At 43.7% G+C, this 18007-nt stretch overlaps 2 protein-coding genes across 5 annotated transcripts; one reads left to right on the forward strand and one right to left on the reverse strand.

The window, feature by feature from the left end:
- The first annotated feature begins 2012 nt into the window (after positions 1-2012).
- LOC117228823 (uncharacterized) lies at positions 2013-10678 on the forward strand. Of its 4 annotated transcripts, none has more exons than XM_033484828.2 (5): positions 2013-2615; positions 5179-5537; positions 7502-8065; positions 9224-9560; positions 9627-10678. In XM_033484828.2, exons 2-5 carry the CDS (start codon positions 5331-5333, stop codon positions 9749-9751), a joined length of 1233 nt encoding a protein of 410 aa, XP_033340719.2. In that variant the 5' UTR covers positions 2013-2615; positions 5179-5330; the 3' UTR covers positions 9752-10678. The 4 variants fall into 4 exon arrangements, with proteins under 4 accessions (XP_033340719.2, XP_033340722.2, XP_033340721.2 ...); XM_033484831.2 differs by having other exon boundaries at positions 2013-2585; XM_033484830.2 differs by having other exon boundaries at positions 2013-2576.
- On the reverse strand, positions 10599-12451 carry crok (crooked). Its single transcript, XM_033484833.2, has 3 exons — positions 12268-12451; positions 11744-11905; positions 10599-11655 (listed from the first exon to the last, which is right to left on the reverse strand). The coding sequence occupies exons 1-3, from the start codon at positions 12332-12334 to the stop codon at positions 11426-11428; spliced, it is 459 nt and encodes a 152-aa protein (XP_033340724.1). The 5' UTR covers positions 12335-12451; the 3' UTR covers positions 10599-11425.
- Between the last annotated feature and the right edge of the window lie 5556 nt (positions 12452-18007).

Consider the following 18007-nt stretch of genomic DNA (forward strand, 5'->3'; position numbering starts at 1 on the left):
ATGCGCGACCTTGTGTGCGCAACAGGCGTCAGGATCCAAGTAGAGTCCATAAAGATTGTGCGATGAAGTGTACAAGTGGTGTCCCTACTACGGTAGAGACGGCCAGTTTTTGCGACAGTGGCGTAATTACCCGCGTGGATCCTCGCTTCTTTTTTTTTTGCTCTCCGCCGCGCTCGAATGTTTTATTAATCGCGGCCACGTTGGTACGCCGTTCCGGACCGGAAAATTCGTCGGAATTTCCACAGAGTTTCCACAACCGCGCCGCAAAATAAGTAGTTTACGCCTCTGCCGACATTTTGGTTCCTGGCGCGAATTTTTGTTGGCACGAACGCTGATCGGTTATGCCCGCGTGCACGTCCTTTATTCTCGAACAATAATTTTTTAACGACAGACGCGTCTTTTTTAGCATGTTCTCCGTATTATTGAAACGAAAAAACTGCCCTATTTGACACTAGATTTAGGAATCCTGTCAAAATGACGGATAACTAATTAATCATTAACTAAAGAATCACTAATTTTTTAATTTACGATTATTCATATCGTAAAGATACAGTTACGAGTTATTTATTCAATTGATATGTTACTTACGGTAAACGTTACGATAATGCTGGTTCAAAATCAGAATAAATGTCTTATTGTTACTTCTATAAAGTAATATGAAACAGCTGTTTTTTTGTGCACCGTAAATCTAGTGTTAAATAGCGCGCAATTCAACGAGCAGACTAGCGCGTAGTAAATGTTAAAAAAACTGTCGTTTTTGCTGGGGCGTAATAAAATTTTTAGGAGGATAAAGAAGTTTATCTCCGATTTCGCTTTCTACAAATCGAAATTTAATGACCGTTTAATTTAGAAACCAGCAACGTGTTGTCGAACCACGTTTCAACGTCGTCTCCCACGGTAAATAATTCAAACCCCATCCATCCCTTATGCCGGCTTGACTCGTTCCTCGTGTACAGTACGATGCACGCAAGAAATAATGGCGTTATACTAGCATTTGAATGAAAGCAAATTTTTCAGTATGATTTGTAATCAGAGTTGGCGGAAATTTCATTCGGATGACGGACAAGAGAAAAGATTAACGAATAGAATTTTATTCGACATTGTCGAGAAGTAAAGAGGGGTGAAACGACGTTCGGGAGTGTAATAATAATAACAATAATAATAGTAATAATAATAATAATAATGATAATGAAAGTAATAATAATAATAATAATATTTATTTGATCAACGAGAGCAGGACTCTGTTGCAAAAGTATAACATTAGTAGTAAATTGAAAGAAATAAAGAGGGAAAAGAAAACAGAGAAAAACAGTAAAAGAAATAATAGAATTGATGATACAAAAAAAAAGATAACGTTAGTCGTTAATTGAGGAAAGAAGACTGAAATCTTACAAAATTATACATTCCATACAAACCGGTCTCGCTGTTGCAAAAACAGATTATCCCGATTTAGAGAGAACCAAAAGGCAAGCAAACGAGGATCATCTCAAAATCTCGATTCCTATTTTTATGTATATATAGTTTATATTAGATCTACCGGGAAGTTCTGTCCGTTTAAGAAATGAAAGGAAATAATAGATTTTTCATAAATTTAGTAATATTTATTGTACAATATAATTTCCGTCGTTACTTATGACCTCTTGCCAGCGTGATGGCAATTTGCGAGCAACATTTTTCAAAAATATATGTCTCAAATGAACATGTGCATACCTATCGAAATTTGCAATGACATTATCAGATAGAACTTTCCGGTAGACCTAATATATAGTAATTTATAGTATATAGTTTGATTTACGTTTACCAAGTTTTATTTACATGCAGATGCTAATAACATTTTATTACAATAAAACTTGATTACAAAAACAACTCGAATTAACAAAAAGTAAATCAGACTCCAAAGTATTAAGAGGGATCCACGGCCCTGCCATCAAACATCGAATAAAAACACCAGAATCGAAGGTGCCCGAAGCGAAGAGCGCACCGGTAGCCCGAGCGCAAAGCGCCCCCGGTGCGACCGGCCCTGGGTTGCAGTTGTGTCGGGCTCTTATAAAGGGAACCCACGCGAGAGCGCGGGCCGCATACCACGGCAGCGCGTCGTTCGGAGCTGTAGGTGAGGATCTACCGCGTGATCTAGCGAAAATCCGTGCACGCGCTGACAGAATCTGTTTTTCTGCGCGGCGGGAACAGTGCTGCTGGGTGTCGTTGCGTCGTTCGATTGTGACGCGATGCTGATCGTCTGTGAGGACAGGCTTGTGATCGGTCAACACGTCGTCGAAGTGTGTCGTCGTCGTCGTCGTCGGTGAAGGAAATTGGCGAGAGCCAGCCTATCCGGCGGGTTCGCGTGTTTACGTTGTCGCGGCCTGTGGTCATGGAGACGGTCTGACGTTGTTGCGCGAACACGAAACCACGAAGAAACCAGCCAGCCAGCCAGTCAGCCAACGAGCAAGCGAGCGTGTTCCGAGTTCCGGCAAGCCGAGAACCGGCTTCCCTCAGTCGTCGCCTCGTCTCGGATCGGCGCGGAAGCCGACCGGGCCCTACGATCCACCGCGCAGCCGGCCCGAAAACACGATCGACGGGTGCGTCTGGTGTGTTCCCAAGCGAGGACCGATCGACAGGTGACAACGCCTCGCTCTGCCGGACGTTCCACCGCGGTGAAAGTTACCCGAGACACTTCCTACGATTTCATTCCGTGCCGATCCAACGGCGAACGTCGCGCCATTATTCCGCGATTCTTCCGACATTATTCTAAGATCATTCCGAGATCATCGTCGGATCGCTCCGAGATTATTCGCAGAGATTATTCCGAGATTATTCGGAGATTATTCGGAGATTATTCCGCGGTCGTTCTCTCCGATTGTCCCGCGATCGTCTCGAAGATCGGCTGCCATTGAACGTCCGGTCGGATCGCGCCGAGGTTTACGATCCCTTCGATGTTTACCGTTAACCGTCGGCTTCACCGTTTCCCGAGCCGACTTCCCGCCGCTATCGCTACCGTTCCGCGATTTCACTGACGAGACAGCCGGTCGATTGTTCGCACGGTTTTCTGGCCGCGGGGCGCACGCGACAAACCGCGTCCGCGCCTCTCGCGTTCCCCGCGACCGCATAAATTCCACGCGAAATGTGCACCCGGCGCGCGCCGCGCGGCCACGCGATACCGCGAAATTGCAACGACAACGGCCGCTTTTATTAATAGTGCAGCCTAGTTACCGATCGTCCGCGGGCTCCTTCTAACGTGACAGATAAGCCTCGCGATAGAGGATCGAGGAATATATACGGTCTCCGCGTGTCTCGAGGCGGAATTGTTGCTTCTTTTTCTTTTTGGAGAAGCGATGTTTGTTTTTTGGAGTGAGGAAGGTGTCTTTCCGATCCGAGTTTGGCGCTGTTGACATTAGGGTGACGGGATTCGACGAAATGACGGGTCACTGAGTTTTTAATTCGCGACTGTTCGGATTGCAAGGACGCATTGACGAGTTGTTTGTTCGATATTTATTATATATCATTATATTTATTAATATATTTATTATTATTGTATTATTATTTTATTATTATATTATTATTATTCAGTTATTTATTCTATAAGTGTCTTGCTCGCGGCAAATATTGCGATAACGCTCGTCAAAAATCAGAACGTCTTATCGTTGCTGTTACGAACTAATAGAAAACAGCCGTTTTCGGTGCTCCGTAAATCCGGTATTAATGAATTTTAAATGGCTTCGAAATCCTGTCGGATAGAAAAAATCTCGGTGAATCGTTCTGCAGGCGATTCGATGAAAAGCTACGGCGCTGGAAGATTTTCCCGTTGAAATCGTGACGAGTTTGCGCCGCTTGAACACACAAATCTCATTCCAAATATTGCGACAAAGATTACGCGTCGTCCCGCAAGAGCGCGACAACAATCTTCTCGCACCTGCGGAATTTCGAGCAGGGAATCGTGATCGTTCGATCGGACTCTTGTGCGCGAACGTATCGATCGTGGAACGCGAGTATCGGCGCATTCCCGGGGAAGAACGAACGCGCGGAACGCGGGCCGTTAAAGGAGCATCCGAAGAATTTCAAGATCCTGTACCAGCCTACCGAGGCTTTTTGCAAACGGAACACTTTCTAATTAACTCTCATTTCGTGCAATCGACATTAGACGGTTTCTATTCTGCATGAAGAGCAGCCCGGCCATTGCGCTTCTGTATTTCAGCTTTCAGTGTGTCGGTATGTCCGAGAATGTAAAAGAAATTCGCGAGACTTGCGAGCACAGTGTCGAACTTTGCTATCCTTTCTCGGTTAAATTGTTCTAACATTTCTGATCGAGGAAAAAATGAAGATCTGAATTAGCAAAATCATTTTAAAATAAATGAAATTGTATTTGGTACTCCATGAAGTATACAGAATATTCTAGCTTCGCTTAAAAGCAAGCAATTAAGTACTCTTGCTACAAAATGTCGACAATAAGTGTTGCTTTTATTGTATTAATTAAATATATACTTCTCGATTACTTAAACGTTACATTAAATATTAAAAGTAAGTAATTATAAATAAACAGAAATAAATGAAATTGCATTTAGAACTCTACGAAGAATACAGAATATTCAAGCTTCGCTTAAAAGCAAGCAATTAAGCACTCTTGCTACAAAATATCAAAAATAAGTGTTGCTTTTATCGTATTAATTAAATATGTACTTCTCGATTACTTAAATGTCAAATTAAATATTAAAAGTAAGTAATTATAAATAGACAGGAATAAATGAAATTGCATTTGGAACTCTATAAAGCGTACAGAATATTCTAGCTTCGCTTAAAAGCAAGCAATTAAGTACTCTTTCTACAAAATATCAAAAAAATAAGTGTTACTTTTATTGTATTAATTAAATATACACACCTCGATTACCTAAACGTTACATTAAATAATAAAAGTAAGTAATTTTTACTAAAAGCAAAAGACACGCGACGTTCCGAGTATCGTGGAATCTCCCCAAAAGTAGCAACGAAAGAAATGTCTCATATAAAATCTTAATTAAAACATCAACCAAGAACGCGACAGTATTTCCTGTCACTCATGCACGACGACCCTAAACCGCCGCGAAGATCCACGGGACGCTCGCGACGGCTATTTCAAGCTTCCACGCGAAATCTGCCAAGTTTTACGATCGCACCTGACGTAATCGATATTATTTTCTGTTCCCGCAGAGACCGCCGCGTTCGTAACATGGTATAATCGCCGTTATCGGCGCGATCGGCCGTGATCGATAAGCACCGGACGGATCGTCGTAAGGTGACCTCCGAGAGAAAGAAGAGAAAAAAAAGAAGAAGAAGAAACCGGCGGACGAAGATCGAGGAGGATGGCGCTGGCGCGGATCAAGAGTTTCATCGACACGGGATTGAAGACGGTGTCGACGCCGTTGGACCGCACCGTCAGCCTGGAGCCGGAAGTCGGCATTAGGATCGTTCATTCGAGCAACGACAGAGCGCTGCACGTGACGGTGCTCGGTGCCCGACACTTGCCGCAGAATTTCGGGTTCACGCGCGTCAACAGCTACGTCGTCAAGGTACGCGTGTTGTCGTCCGTTGTCAGATAACCGGTGGAGCCCGTTCCCGTGCGCGATATTTCGCGTCGTTATCTCTCCGCGGCTGGTTGCGCAACAAGCTGCAGGCAACGATCGCGCGCGAACCGCCACTTTAGCCTCTATTGACCGGCGAATCTTCGTAGACAATGCACGGGAGAGGCGCGTGTGTGAACCGCCGCCGCCGGGGACCCCTTATCGTCCCAGTTCGTCTCTCTCTCTTTCTCTCTTTGCCCCCCTCGTCACGATTAATTACGCCGATTAAAATTAGATTGAATTCGTTAGGGTCCGAATTATCTCCCTGGCTCTCCGTGGTTTGCCGGAGGCGGAAGATAATTCGATGGAGAAATGAATGAACCTCGACGCTGGCCCCGATGCGAAACGATTCGTAGCTAAATAGATAGACGATCCTTTGTTGGCGATGATCTGCCGGACACCTCGTACATTGGATAAGTATGGGAGTAGTGGATCGTGAGTCATTCGTGCTGGCCGCGCCGCGAATCGAGGAAGATGGGAGACACGCCCGAAATGAGTTAATCGGAGGCTACTTTTATTGCTCGGCTCGCTTCTTTCGAGCCTCGAGAAAGTTTCGCCAGTCGATAAGTTTGTACTAGAACTATGTTTGTTCGGATGGAATTCGCCGAAAATGGCGCGTGGAAGCGCGGAAGAAACGATCGGCGATTAATTGATTTTGTGCGACGGTGTTGCAACTGGTCGCGAATTCTTTCGAAACGAAACGTGGAGCTATACAAGAGAACTATAGAAAGAACCAGGTGCTGCTGCGTTTAATGACAATTTGCTAATGACGTTCGCTCGCGAATTAGCGGAACTCCGAAGAACCAGAAGAATTTTCTTCGGAAATGCAGTAATTTCTCCCTAATTCGCGCTCAGATTGCGCTCAAAAGTGGACAATTTGGGAAGAGGAGATAGTTTTAGACTTGTTGACAATCGGCAATTTGTTGTATGTGTGCTTCTCCTTTTTGGGAAACGATGAGAGCTGTCTGCAAAATTTTCATTTTCATAGATTTATACCGAGGCATCGGACTGCTTCTTTTTCTGGGGGAATAATCATTGTCCGAACCTCTTTGCAAAGGGTTATTTCTTGATTATTATATTCTGACGTTTTCCTGGACAACGTTAAAGAAAGCAAGAAATGTTTATTTCTTAAGTGTTGCGCTCAAATATCTTGTTTCTTCTTGTTGTAAAGGACGAAGGCAAAGGTGAAGGCAATTTAAAAAGTGTGTTACTACCAAAAATACAGTAATTTCTCCCTAATTCGCGTTCAGATTGCACTCAAAAGTGGACAATTTGGGAAGAGGAGATAGTTTTATACTTCTTAACAATCGGCAATTTATCGTATGTGTGCTTCTCCTTTTTGGGAAACGATAGCTGTCTGCAAAATTTTTATTTTTATAGATTTATACCGAGACATCGAAGTGCTTCCTTTTATGGGGGAATAATCATTGTCCGAATCTCTTTGCAAAGGGTTATTTCTTGATTATTATATTCTGACGTTTTCCTGGGCAACGTTAAAGAAGGCAACAAATTTTTATTTCTTAACTTTTGCGCTCAAACATCTTGTTTCTCCTTGTTGTAAAGGACGAAGGCAAAGGTGAAGGCAATTTAAAAAATGTGTTACTACCAAAAATAACTGCAGTAATTTCTCCCTAATTCGCGTTCAGATTGCGCACAAAAATGAACAATTTGGGAAGAGGAGACGCGATTATTCGAGCCGTTTTTATAGTTATTGACAATCGGAACGCGAATTAAGGAGAAATTACTATAGTTCGAAGGGGAGATAAGCTTGCGCGATTCGATAGCTTCTTCCTTGACCATCTCTTCGAAAACGTAGTCCTCGAGCCATCTTGGCGCACAGAAACTGGGCTGCCGGTAGCCGGATCGTCGCAAAAGCGCTTCCCAAGAAATGAAAGTGGCCGTTTCTCTTGCAGGTGAAGCTGATACCCGGAAAGGAGAAGTTCGAGACGACGTCGAAGAACGAGTCGTGGCCGCAGTGGAACGAGGACTTCACGTTCCAGCTGCGCAAGGAGACCAAACTGAAGTTCGGCAAGACGAAGGTCACCGAGGAGGAGATCAGCGGCTCCAGACTGATTGTGGCCACGTTGTACGCGATACTCGAGGACAAGCCGTTGATAGCTACCGAAAAGAAGGAGGCGGAGAAGGACAAGGGCGGATCGCCGACGAAGGATTCGCCGAAAAAAGGCGGCAAGAAGAAGGACGGCCAAGGAGCGTCCACGGAGAACCAGGAACCGGCGAAGGAGAAGCTGCTGTGCAAATTGTTCGGCAAGAGTTCGGACAAGTCCGCGGACGCTGCGGTGCCGGACAAGAAGTCGTACGAGAAGAGGCGCACCGTTGGAGCGACGACCATATCCCTGGACCCGAAGAACTTCGCGTCGAAACCAGTGAAACCAAAGCACCCCAGCGATGTGTCGACGGGAGACATGTGGAGGCCGTTGCGGCCCATTGCGAGCGGGATTTCTGGCGCGGAGGACAGGGTGAGTGTGCCTAACGAGGAGGCTTTTATTGAGGAAGTCGAGGAGCACCCTCCAAGTGGGCCTCACGGTCCCCTATCGCTCTTCAATGGAATCAGACGCGGTTCCTGCGTGATTACAGGGGTCCGCTTGATCCGACTAGTAGGGGAGACCGGGCCAAAAATAGCCCAGAAAAGTTTCGAGGAAGATATATACTTGCTAAAAGGATACTGAAGAGAATTTAAATTATTGTTGAGCATCTTCGCTATATAATTCTGAAGAGACGCATTTAAAAACATATTTAAAGTAGTTTTGAAACTGTATATGAACAAACGGAGTAATTATCGGCTCCTTTTATCCCGCATATGGAGTAAAGAGATTTCGCTATGGGGCAATGGGAGCCTGGGACGAAAACGGAATATAAGATTAGAAATTAAACAAATCAGTTAACTGATAATAAAACAAAAGATACTGATTTGTTTAACACGTTTATCAGTTTGTGAATAAGAACAACATTTTTAGGTAGTTACATATTATTATATTCTTTGAGGTTAACAAACTTTTGTTAAGAAATGTGAGGGCTTTAGGTTAAGTTACTGCACAGTTCGTTCACGCAATAACATGTTTAAATTAATCGACTAATGATAAACGCTTGAGATCCGCAATTTTATGAGAACAGAGTTCTAGGGGAGGCTTTTTAGGGAAGGATCTTTACCTGTGCGTTCAGGATTTCTATAGATATTAATATTTTTATTAATAATCATGTAAAATGACCGAGAAATGTTTAAATTAATCGACTAATGATAAACATTCTCGGTAATTTTACATGATTATTGCTAAAGATATCAATATCTATAGAAATCCTGAACGCATAGGTAAAGATTCTCCCCTAAAAAGCCTCCCCTAGGACTCCGTTCTCATAAAATTGCGGATCTCAAGCGTTTCTGACTAAAATGATCATCGAACTTGCAATTAGATCGCAAACCTAGATCCGTGTCAGTCGTCAGCAGTCTCACAAATTTCAGACAATTTTTACAAGAAATTATTAGGAAGAGTATAGTAAATTATTACCACCACTCCGCCATTATAACCTCTACTTCAGATCCCATCGAATGAAACCGTTAACCGCCAAAGAAAGAATATTTAAGGGAATATTCGTTGACTGTTCTTTTCAATTCGCAGAGGGAGAATAAGAAGGGTCAGCTGGAGCTGTCGCTGTGCCAGGAGAAGGCTGACAAGAGGGAGGAGGGTAGCGAGAAACTGGTCCTGTCTCTGCACCGTCTGCGATGCTCCTTGCAGACGATGCACGAGCACGAGGCCATTAAGGGGCAGATGTATCTAAAAATGTCCGTGGTGGACAACGGCAGGGTCACTCATTTCTGGAAGAGCGACCGGTTCGCGCCGTGCGTGTCGATGAAGTTCGACCCGGAGATGGCGCGAGTGATCGCCGACAACCCTTATCAGGGGGCGCTGAAGGACGTCAGCTTCGTAATCAAATACGTCTCGAAAAATAAGATGGGTAAGAGACGGAAACTAAATAAAAAATCGAGAAAGCGAGCATGTAAAAATTGTCCGATCGTTTCAGGAAAGAAAACGACCGTCGGTCATTTCGTGATCGGGCCGGACGTGGCGGGGCCGTACGGCGAACAGTGGAAACAGGCCCTGGCGAAACCGGGACAGCAGATAACGAAGTGGCAGGCGTTCGAATGAGCACGTCGCGCGAACGGCTTTGAAACGGCGTGTGAAATATCCTCTTCTTTTTTTAAGGGTGCCATCGAATGGTACCGTTCCAAAGAACGTTCACGAAAGACGGGCCCAGAACTTGCTCAGCTTTCGTCCGCACGGAAATTCACTGTTCGAGGCAGATCGCACGTATTAATGACTCGCACACGTTATCTTGTACATATTTATCGGATTCCTCTAGAATATTATAACCGTCCTCGATTCCTGAACGAAGGAGCGGGGGCGGGGGGGGGGGGGGGGGGAGGAGGCGACGTTCTGCCAGGAACGCGATATCCCGGAAAACCGTCCAGTAAAAGTAAGTCGGCGTGTAACCAGCCGGAAGAAGCCGTATTTTATAGACTAAACAATGGTAAACTCGTGCCAGAAACCGTCGAAAGAATTTTTACTTTTGTATTTAACCGCGAGGTAACGAAGACTACACGCTTACAGCGCGGAATAGTTTCGACCAACGTTGACGACCGATTCTCGGCTGTTTCGTTCGGATTTTCTCGACATCCGTGTATCACACAGGATACACGCGAACGGGACCGCGTTCACGAATTATTGTAAGACGTACGATAGCGTTTTGTAAAGAATTATTTATACCGATGTAAGTACATGTATAGGCGTATTATGTAAAACCGACTGTAATCCAACGATTACTTCTTTAAGATCCACGCGATTACACCAAAAAAAAAAAGGAAGAACGAATATGTTATATTATTAACACACGTAATTATACAACAAAGATGCATATATATATATACATATATATTTTCTGAATCCGGTACACCCGTTGTTATATTGTAAGGATGATATTAACGTTTTTTACACCTTGTTTTCCATAGATCTTTATTTATCACTTTTATTGTACACATGTAACAGAACACATAAAGGAATGGTGCGTTTCTGTAATCAATGGTATGCTTTATTTGTGTGACGTTCGTTGAACGACACTCCATGGGAAAGTACATATAAAAATATAAAAAGCGTCGTGATCTTTATAATTAATATAGTCTGGACGGACTCATATATATAACGAAACAAGTGTGTACAGTGAACACCGTGGCGTTCGCCGTTTGTACTAAGCCATTCTAAACTGAAGAGTATGACACAAGCATATGTTTTCATGTCGATAAAAACAAACATCTTCTTGAAAAGGTAACGAATATACCTTTGGTCCCAAGGTAGAAAAGTGATATTGTATATACCGTTTAAAAAATCTCGCATAAATATCCTCTTAATTCGACTAAAACATTTCCCTAGCAAGGCACGAAAGGGTAGATTAAAAGTATATCGAGACACGGAATTTGATTTCAACGCGCCAACGTAGAAAAGCGATGTTGTATAATCGTTTAAAAAGTTCTCGTATAAATATCCTCTTAAATCGACTATAAAAAATTTTCCTAGCAAGACATAAAAAGGCACTTTTATGTATAGATTAAAAAAAACTGAGACACGCGTTTGTTTTCGAGCGGCGTCCAGCGGCCTGCATGTAGAATTTGCAGCCCCTGCCTCCGTAAGGTTCAGATCCTAAGAATTGTCAATTAAAAATACTCTCCTTAAGTAAGTACGAGCGGATCTCAATACTGCAAAGACGTTTGATCAAACTATGGACAGATTGGGTATCTCAGATCTAGTTATAAACTTTGGTAGAGTTCATTAAGTATAAACAAGTACGTATCGCATAGAGACTAAGGCAGCTATCAACGAGACAATTAGACTGCCGTGATTGTACGGTGCTGCGTTGCAGCCATCCTTGCTATTGCAAGTGCAATATTCCATGAATATGTTGTAAGTCCCGGTTCTCATGAGACAAAATCTCTCGTCACCCTCAATGCCTGGCTCTCCCATGTAAGCGCAACTACGAAAGTACCTCCATACCCCATTAACTAAGAACAACGATAAGATCCATCAAAAACACAAATGTCGGCGTCGCTGTATCTGCTGGAAAACTAATTAATTAGCAGATTCACGTACCTTTCTGGCGAATCTTACGACACATAGTTGGTCTGACTCCTGGCAAGTGCTCGAGATCAGGTTCTTGTTTACAGTCGGTAATCGGCACTGTCGTATTGTCAAAGGGATCAGCGCATTTTGGATCTGAATCTGATCTACATACCCAGCACTTGATAGACAAACCTGTAAGTATTACGTAGTTCTATAAAATAATATTTAAATAATTGTGAACAGAAATTTGAAACGGTGCGAGAATTAAAAGCATCGCGGGAGATTAAGACACCATTTTGAACTTGTTAAAATGATTAAGGGAGAAATTTAGGATTGATTGCTGCTTCTCTCTTGCAAATGCAAAGATCTCAAATTAAAAAATTTACAATCTAATGGAAACAAAATCTCGGAAAGCTGGAGTGATCGTGTACACTTGTTAATTTGTCAATGAAGCAGCACGTTTAAAGGAGCATTTAAACCAGGAAGTGCATCAAAACATTGTTTGAAGGTTATGATCTAAAGAGCGAAGGATCGATGCACTGATAAATAGTTACCTTGATGCACGCAGAAGAGGAGCAATAATACTGTCAGCAAGGCGCGAATACTATTTTCTTGAGCCATTTCAAAGAGGCGGGTGATCACTTAATGAGAACTGAAAATAACTCTTGTCAAGACACAACGTTAATTACTCCAACTACCCACGCCTACGACTGACCACGCCACTAACCGGACCGTGCCAGGGCCGGTTTCAACAACGTGTCCGGGGCACCAACAAATTCCTATCCAGCAAAAATACACTAGTTTCGGGTGACTTGAAACAATGAAACACCCTATATATGCTCGTATAAAATGTATGAGAAAACTTCTGTTCTACTTCGTTATGAATCAACAGTGACATTATTGCATTAATTCCCAAGCTACTTGGACCAATGATCAGATAAAAATAGAGAATCAGAGTACAATATTTTAACTTATATTTTTTAATCACATTTTGATCGAACTTTATCGTTTACTAATGTAAACTATCGTGTTAGGAACTGTCGGCAGACTTGTCGCTGATGAAAAATTGTCTAGATCTTTTCCAAATTAATCGAATAAAATCGTGATCATTTAGTACCATTATTCGTACGCTAGTGAGCCGTTCGTTCATCCTCGACAGCGATCGGTTCACGTGACCAAGTCACGAACGAAGACCGCGCCCGATCCGCAGCGCATTATTCGATAATCTGCACTCCGAATTCGATAGTTGCAATTCAAGTTGCGAAAGAATGCATCGTGCAAAGAGAAACAAGATATCGGTCTAATAAAATACGAACGGTGCAGAATTTATCTGAGCGATGCCGACGCCGACGCCGACGCCGGCGGAGACGGTTTTATCGTTCCGATAATCAGTGCCGCAACGCGACGAATTAAATATAGCCGCGATTATTCTTATCTGATACTGGGAAAACATTGTAAAAATTAGATAAAGCGTTTACGCTACACGAATTTTTGATTTTATATTCTTTTACCGTGTTTCGTACATTATCGAACCAACTGCGGCTACATTTAGAAAAAACGACTTCGTTGTTTTATCTTTTACAGTGACCAAAAATACAATCATTTTGTATAACATTGCACCGTTCGTTTGTGCATCTATGAAAGCCATAAGTTACTCTTATTCGTTCGCGAAAAATTATGACAAAACGAAGCAAACCGAATTACAGATATTTGCGTGCATTTCTTATCGACTCGTGTGCAATTTTCCGGAGAACGATGCATTATAATTAGCCTGTCGATTTTGTGCATTTATGACAAGACTGGGTGACCGTAATTTTAAAGAGAAGAAAGGGTAAACGAGATGTGAAGCGTATCGATACTTTCAACCTACTATAATGATTAAAGAAAAGAAAAAGTTCCAAAGCGACTCGGCGATTCTTGCAAGAAATTTTTACTTTGCACAAAAATCAAATTATAATATAATTCTGTGAACTGTATTAAATCGAAGTTGACTTGCAATTATTGCGTCGCAAATGGAGATGATTTGGTAGAAAATTCCTCGGTGAGCTACTCGAACAAAGAATAAAACGAGAAGCAGGAGTTCGTTCTCGGTTTCAATTGTCGGATAGCCTAAGGGGTTGCAGGTACCGCGTTAAAAAGGCAGATTAAAAATCAGAGCAGCGTGAAGGAAAAACGACCGGCAAGTCGGATACCCGATAAAAGGTAGCCTTCGAACAGTTCTGGATCGGTTGGCGCGTTGAATCAGGTTGAAAGACGCGCCTGGGCCCCGACTGGACCGGGCATTGTGCCGATTTTTGCCTCGGTTGCGAAGCGGGGCCCCACGGATCCCGTGGCCCGCAGCAGAATCGATTCGCTTTTACGGGTGGTCCGTGACCGGAACGAGGCGTAGCCAGGTCCCGAGGAAACATTTGAATGCTATAAATAAATATAAATAAATTGATTTGCCGGCATTAGCATAAGTAGCTGGGAGAGCCCTCGGCTTGCCGCGTCTTGCGGCTCGCGTCTCTTTTGCCGTCTGCCTCCCTCGTTCTCTCCCCCCTCTCTCTCTCTCTCCTCTCTCTCTACAGTTCTCTCGGTCGCTCTCGCGAGACCAGACGTTGATTTATACCCGATGTCCCTTAGGTTCCTGCGGCATTCGCCGTCCCTTTAACTTAAAAGGACACGGAGCTACGATCGGGACGCGCGTCCGTCTCGTCTCTCGCGGTTGTACGCGTGGGAATTAATTCCGAAACCATGAGATTCTTCCTCCCCTACCCTCTCCCCCGCCCCCACCACCCCTCGGAATGGCACTGTTTAAATGACGCGATAAGAACCTCTCGACGTACGTGTCGAGACTTAACGCACTACTTACGCTCGCGAACGTCCCGAATAAATCAACTTCTTGACTGCGGACGGGGCCGCTGATCGTTAAACAATTCGCCCGGAGTCGAACGATGGCCCGCATGTCTCTATTCCGAATGCTACAGTTTCTAAAAGCAAAAATTGCCACGCCGTATCCGCGGACTACGGGCTTGCTCGTTCGATCTTCGTCGCAAACGCCAACAGTCTCGAATAAATCAGCCTCTCAACTGGACGCATCGTTGAACAACTTGTTGCTTGCTAATCGCAACCAATTATTATTAGTTGCAGAAACGAGTTCTTCACGGCGAAGTTCGCACGGTTAGGTCACTCGTGGCGATCGCGAATATTTCTACGATCGAGCTGGTATATTTTCTTTTTTAACGCTTTGACTGCCGCGCCGTTCTGCCGGCAAACTTGGTGCTCATCTTTTTTAGCATGGCATTAGATTTATTAGAAATAAATCGAAATTGATTCAAGAGTGTTGCAGATGCAATTTCTACAGTAATTCTTGTCCCTTTTATTGCTACAATATGAAATAAGTTGTTCCGATTTCGGGCGATTTTTGGGGACATTTTTGTGGCAATCGACCTGTTGACGAATATTTCATTTCACCGAGAAATCATGAAGAATTCTGTTTTATACCTAATAATTACCGTTAATGTTCCCAAAAGTAGAATAATAGCAGCTTGCGAGAGATGAGGACCGTCGAAGTCTTCTTCGCTCGTGATCGCAACAGTTCCGAATATAAATCCTCCCTAATTGACGCTCAGATTGTGCACAAAAATAGACAATTTGGGAAGAGGAGATACGATTATTCGAGCCTCGTGGCTCGTTTTTATAGTTACCGATTGTTAAAAACTACAAAAACAAGCCGAAAGCCTCGGATAATCGCATCTCCTCTTTCCAAATAGTCCAATTTGAGCATCAATTATGGAGAATTTACAGTAAATCCTCTAAACCAGACGCGCCATTAAGCAATTTGCTCCGAATCTAAGCGTGCGATGCACAAGTTCGCTTCAACAGATCTATTTCTGATGCAAAATTTCCCGAAAGCCTAATCGACAAGGTTTGCGAAAGGTGAAGGTCTCGCGAAACAAAACTCCCGAATAAATCAGCCGCTCAACCAGACGCGTCATCGAACAATCAGCTTCGGATCGGACGGTGGGCCGCGCGTTAACAAATCTATTTCGGCCGCGAGAGTTCCTGGAAGCAGAATTTACGATGGAAACGCCGGCTCCTTCGAAATGAACGGCCTTAACAGCCCCGCTCTCGGCTCGATCATTTCCCTAAAAAATCTGGTAATTTCGTGTAATCTTCTCGGAGGGCTGGGCGTGGCGGACCGCAGGGGGATACCACGCCGGGGACCGGCGTGTGTCATTAACCGAATCCTCCAAACGACCGTGTCCTTCCTTTCTCCACGGTCGGGACGGTACCTGTGTTACGTGGCCGCGTTAAGGATCATCTTCTTGCGCAAAAATTGATATACCAAACGAGCCCGGCACCCTGCGCCGATTGCCCCCAAGTGAAACGTTAAAAGCTACGACAGCGATCGTTTCACGGCCATTTCTTCGCCGCTCGTTTCCTCATTCGTTAGCGATACGGTAAATTCTCTCAAATTTGTCCTCAGCTTGTGAAGAAAAAGTGAACGATTTGGGAAGCGGTGATGCGATTATTCGAGCCTCGCGGCACGTTTTTGCGCGAGGTGTCCCGAAAGTTACTCAAAATCGTGAAATAAGAGGTTCCTCGGGTCATTTGAAGTAACTTTTTCCTTAGCGCGAATGCGATCCGCGGCTTCGTTTACGAGTTATTGACGAAAAGCGTGGGCCAATCGGAGAGCGAGCGCGGCCGGCGCTCCGCCCCTGCGGCCAATACCGCTGTGCGTCTGCCGTCTGACGCAGCGGCAGTGGTCTCGAGGGCGGGGCGTCAGCCGCACGCGATCTCTCATTGGTCTGTGTTTTCCGCCAATAACTCGTAAACGAAGCCGCGGATCGCATTTTCGCTAAGGAAAAAGTTACTTCGAATTACCTCGGGAAACCATAATTTCCCGATTTTGAGCAATTTTTGGAACACTCTGTAATTGCCGATTGCCTATTAAAAAACGAGCCGCGAGGCTCGAACAATCGTGTCGCCTCTTCCCACGTTGTCCGTGTTTGTTTACAAGCTGAGAAACGATTCGAGATAATTCGCCGCAATGAATTTTTACGATCGACTTTGACGATCCGCTCGATGCAACGTCGTCATCGTATCGTCTATTTCTGCGCGCATCGTCACGGTGCCATCCACTTTTGTCGTCGCGAGTGTCTCATTGCAATTTCATAAGAGCCGCGACCTATATCCTGGGGAGCACCAGCGGGCAAACACGCCGCGGGGAGAAACGATTCTCCTTGTGCGGACACTCCTAAAACGCTAACAAGCAGGATCGTCCAGTGACAAGCACGGCCGGACCATTGAGATAAATCGACCATTGTTAATATCGCAGGATCGAAACGCGGCAGAGAGCTCCGTGACCCGTTCGGCTTGTTGCCGATGTCGCAAAACGGTACTTAAATTACAATTTGCATTTAAAACTGTGTGTACAGATCTGAAAGTTGTTTGCCTGGGTTTGCCGCGTTAGTTGTATACTTCGAAGGACAGAGGCGAGTTTGTTGCCACTGTTCCAATATTGGAGAACATAACATGTATGAAACGTAACCACGGTACACGATCGCAATAGCCCGCGTGCATATACGATTTTAATTTATGTAAAGTGCGCGATCGATCGTGTCCGTCATTTTGGCAGAACTCGGCGAGGTGTGGCTAAATTATCCTGTTTTATCCTGATTATCACAGGCTGATAAGAAATCTCTCCGGGTTATTTTTACGACTTCTGAAAAATTGCAAATGGAATGCGCTCAAAATTGGTTAACAAACCTGAGTCATCGTGGGACACGAGGTTTTCGATATTCCTGTTGAATTTCAGTAGACAGGTTGAACACTAAAATCAATTTGGCGCATAGCTTTTTATGTTCCACCCGATATAATTTAATCGTGAAGGCATGCGACGATGTGTTTTGTCTTCTACGACCGTTGCATTGTTTTATCGAGTTGAATCCTGTTCGGTGTCGCAGATATCTCGTAAAGAGAAATTCTATGCCTTCCGTAATTAATAAAGATATTAATTGAAAGTTGATTAGCGTAAAGTGAAATGATTACATTATTTCGATAACTTATTATTAGACTTCGGATTTTATGTGTTTGTGTGAAAAACAAGTGGATCAAACGCAAAACAGCAAAAATATTTAAAGAATTTGAAAATATTGTTGCATTAATTGCAACTGATTCAAATAATGAAGGGAAAATAAAATAAAAAAGATATATATATATAAATATATAAATATTATATATATTATATTATAAAAAAGATGATTAAAAAATAAATGTACTATATATATAAATTTCTCCCGCACTAATATA

Source organism: Megalopta genalis, chromosome 12 (genome assembly GCF_051020955.1).
Source record: "Megalopta genalis isolate 19385.01 chromosome 12, iyMegGena1_principal, whole genome shotgun sequence".
Taxonomy (NCBI): Eukaryota; Metazoa; Arthropoda; class Insecta; order Hymenoptera; family Halictidae; genus Megalopta; species Megalopta genalis.

Coding starts and splice junctions, on each gene's coding strand:
- LOC117228823 (XM_033484828.2), top strand. CDS start 5,331: ATGGCGCTGGCGCGGATCAAGAGTTTCATCGACACGGGATTGAAGACG. Junction 5,538..7,501: donor TCAACAGCTACGTCGTCAAG/GTACGCGTGTTG, acceptor TTTCTCTTGCAG/GTGAAGCTGATACCCGGAAA. Junction 8,066..9,223: donor TTTCTGGCGCGGAGGACAGG/GTGAGTGTGCCT, acceptor TTCAATTCGCAG/AGGGAGAATAAGAAGGGTCA.
- crok (XM_033484833.2), bottom strand. CDS start 12,334: ATGGCTCAAGAAAATAGTATTCGCGCCTTGCTGACAGTATTATTGCTC. Junction 11,906..12,267: donor CCTCTTCTGCGTGCATCAAG/GTAACTATTTAT, acceptor TAATACTTACAG/GTTTGTCTATCAAGTGCTGG. Junction 11,656..11,743: donor TCGTAAGATTCGCCAGAAAG/GTACGTGAATCT, acceptor CGTTGTTCTTAG/TTAATGGGGTATGGAGGTAC.